A 3,474-nucleotide genomic window follows, 5' to 3' on the forward strand; every position below is an offset into this window, starting at 1 on the left:
ATATATATATATAGTACCAGTCAAATATTTGGACACACGAATGGGAAAGTGTCCAAACTTTTGATTGGTACTGTATTATAATATACACAAAGAATATCGGCCGATATATCGATATCGGCCGTTTTTTACTCCCTAATATCGGTATCGGTATCGGCCCCAAAAAACCCATATCGGTCGGGCTCTACCACTCACCCTCATGTTGTTTTAAATCCATACGACTTTCTTCCTTTCAGGGAACATCAAAGGTCAATTTAAATGTGTTGGTAACTCTTTTCCATGCAATTACAAATAAAAGATAGCTTGAAAGGTTTACATAAAACACCATAGAAGTAGTTATTTACACACACATTATATTTCAAATCTTCAGATAGTTTTGTGTGGGAAACAGAAAAATTAAGTAATTGTCCACTGAACCTTGACATCCAACCTAGCTCTCCTTAGTGTCTTCATAAGAGTTTATGAGAAAACCCTAAATGAACCCATCTGAACCAGCTATTCAGTGTCTTCAGACTCGAAAATTCCAGGCAAGTGTATTGGAGCTAAACTCTACAGGTCATTAGCCCTCTAGGAGCAGGACTGGATACTCTGTTTTAAATTGATCAGTTGATGAAGCTGACAAGACCAATGTAAATTATACATTCACAAATTGGACTGGTTCTTGAGTCCAATGGCTCTTGGCTCCATGATGAACCAAGTCGGCCATCGTTGAGACTATGTTGTCTGATGAAAAGTGCTATACAAATAAATGTTTATTATTATTATTATATGTTGGACTAGTTTTTGTAGTGTGTTCGGTACTATTGGCACTAGTCGGACCTCCATTGGGGAATTTTTAGACGATTGAGCATGTTGAATTGGTTCTAGGCAGTTGGTGAGAAAGATCACTCTGATTGGCCGTTCAATTTAACGAACAAGTGCACGAGAAGTGTCAAAGGCAAGCAAACAATGAAGTCGAGGGAACACACAGAAGGCTAGTTGTTCATGCTTATCTCATTTGTGGTGTTATCTGCAGTCCTATCTCTTTTTGAATGATGAATACAGACTACTTCCACCTGCTGGTATGGAGAGTTATTTATTTATTTAGTTATTTAGAGAACATACATGCAGTTTGGCCACTGGCTGTAGTCTATGTACTGTGTTCAAGTGCAAATTGTTGGCTTAGATGCAGGCAACACGACGCAACAACATAGTAGGCTTTCATTACCACTAGTTCTTTCAAGTTGGTCTTGTGTGTCTGAGCCTTTAACAACTTTTTTTGCGTTTATTCAGATAGTACAGTTGGAGAGAGGTCAGGAAGTGAAGTGGGAGAAAGAGGGAGACTGGACTGGTAAAGAACCATGAACTGCAATTTGATCTTGCACCTACATGTCAAAGCGTGTCCAACATGTCCAACAACGATTAACAACTTACTGGTGATACCTTAAATTTTGGTTTATTTTTCACACAAAGTTTTCTTATATGCCATATTCTGAAGTCTTCTGAAGGAATGAGGTGCATTGGCCACTTTTATCATATTTTAATGCATTTAAAGCATTTTTAATGCATTAATGGGTTGCATTTGCACCCAATTTGATGCTTAAAAGACTCTTTGCAATTTCAATGAAAAGACTGACTACAGTTCTTGAAAATCTTTTGTGTTCCTGAGAAGAAAATAAGTCTGACATGAGGTTGAGTAAATGAAGACAGAGTTTACACTGTTGGGTGAGCTATCTCTTTAAAGCCTTTCAACAAGTGATACTTCGCTATATGTGTGTGCTCTCACCGTAAGTCCTGTAATTATGATGCCCCCGGCTATAAGCATACTGTCAGGAATGGCCTCACTTTCTATGTAAGGGTAAGTGATGCTGGTGTCCCCGCAGAAGAAGCCCCTCTTGTACGGAATCACCGCTTTGAGCTCACAGGCGAAGAACGGAATGGAGGCTGTCAGGAGAGAGACAGACAGGTTAATGCTTCTGTCGAAACTACCTGGAGGAATGTTCTTCTGTCAGTGTTTCTCTGGCACCACAAGATCAGACACAGATACATCTATAATGCTCTATTATGTGCAATTAGAATCACAAGTGCGGCTGAGATATTGAGAATGTCACTGTCTTCCTGATGGGAATCAAGATCCAGCCTAAGGAGCTGACATTCCATGCATATCTCTGGCAGAAAGAGGGGGTGGGGGTTGAAAGAGAATGACAGCACGGATAGATGAGGCATGTGGAGAAGAAAAGACCCTAAAGAATACAGGATTGAGGTCAGAGACTATGAGGAGGAAGATGGAAAGTTTCTTGCGAGTTGTGCTGGGAATACGGTAATATGTTTCACTTGGAGTGCGTCGGGGATTTTCTCTTTCAGGAAAACGCAAACAAATCTATTACACACCTGGATGGTTGCAGGCAGGTGTGTTGGACGCAGACTAGACTATAGCGTAGAAAATAAACAATAGAATAAGTCCTGCAGACTACTGTAGCTTGCAGAATGCCTATGGAATTAATAGCAGTGTGTAGGACTTTTTCTATCGCCTTGTTAAACAATTACTAATTTAAAAATTAAACATTGTGACAGTAGGTCGCAGACATGTTTTCCAGATAAGTAAACCAAATGGTTGTTCCAAATGGTTGGGTGAACTCTCAAGGTATAAATCAGTAAGCAAATAGGAAATTTCCAAATCGAAATCAGTTGTGGCTTGGCAGTAAGTGCATGTGCTCCAACACATTGCGGTGTTATGACCGATAAGCTATAGATGTCAATTATTCATTTTGTTTTTTTTTTCTAACAGATCTGTAGACCTGTATTTTTTCCCTTTGTTTATTGTTTGTTGCATTTTCTCCTTAGTACCAAAATGTGCAAGTCACGCGAGTAAAACTGGTCAGAGTGCACCTGTTTACATTCTGGGATTCCACTGATTACGGTTATGCATCAAGATGGGTTGACAAGTTAGCTCTGCAATCCAGCTCCTTGCTACACACACACATACACAAATGCATATAAGCCTTGGTTCAATCAAGGCTTCATCGGGACAGCATTCTTGCAATGCACCTGTTTCGTAGAAGAGCAATGACATTTTAAAATGAAGAGGTGCTTTTTGATTTTCAACTCATAAGTAAGGTGCTTACCCACAGAATAACGTAATGCATTACCTATTATGAATTATGAATGGACTCTTTAGTCCATTGGGTCAGATTGCTTTCAAGTGAGATGATTTTCAGTTTTGCCAAGACCACCTCATTCAGGTGAGCTCAAACCAGTCTAAGCATGATTGCCATGTTTAAATATGCCTAAACCAACCAAACTAAGAGAGAAAATGCACCAGTGAGTAAAAGTGAGTTTAGGCATCACTATATTATAATGTACATTTTTATTATAGTTAAAGATTACATTTAAGGTGTAATAAAGCACAGGTTAACCATAAGTGTTCAAGGATGGCAAAGGTCTAAATGAAAAAAAAATGTTTATATATATATATATATATATATATTAGGGATGCAC

General features: G+C 38.8%; 1 protein-coding gene across 1 annotated transcript in view; it reads right to left on the minus strand.

Annotated features, from left to right (window-relative positions):
* LOC107670514 (phospholipid phosphatase 3-like) overlaps positions 1–3,474 on the minus strand; it is a 55,185-nt gene that overhangs the window by 15,597 nt on the left and 36,114 nt on the right. The window contains exon 2 of the mRNA XM_016463148.1: positions 1,763–1,920. Coding sequence (XP_016318634.1) covers positions 1,763–1,920 — 158 coding nt within the window. The remainder of the gene's footprint in view (positions 1–1,762; positions 1,921–3,474) is intronic.

Source organism: Sinocyclocheilus anshuiensis, unplaced genomic scaffold (assembly GCF_001515605.1).
Source record: "Sinocyclocheilus anshuiensis isolate Anshui unplaced genomic scaffold, SAMN03320099.WGS_v1.1 scaffold476, whole genome shotgun sequence".
Classification (NCBI taxonomy): domain Eukaryota; kingdom Metazoa; phylum Chordata; class Actinopteri; order Cypriniformes; family Cyprinidae; genus Sinocyclocheilus; species Sinocyclocheilus anshuiensis.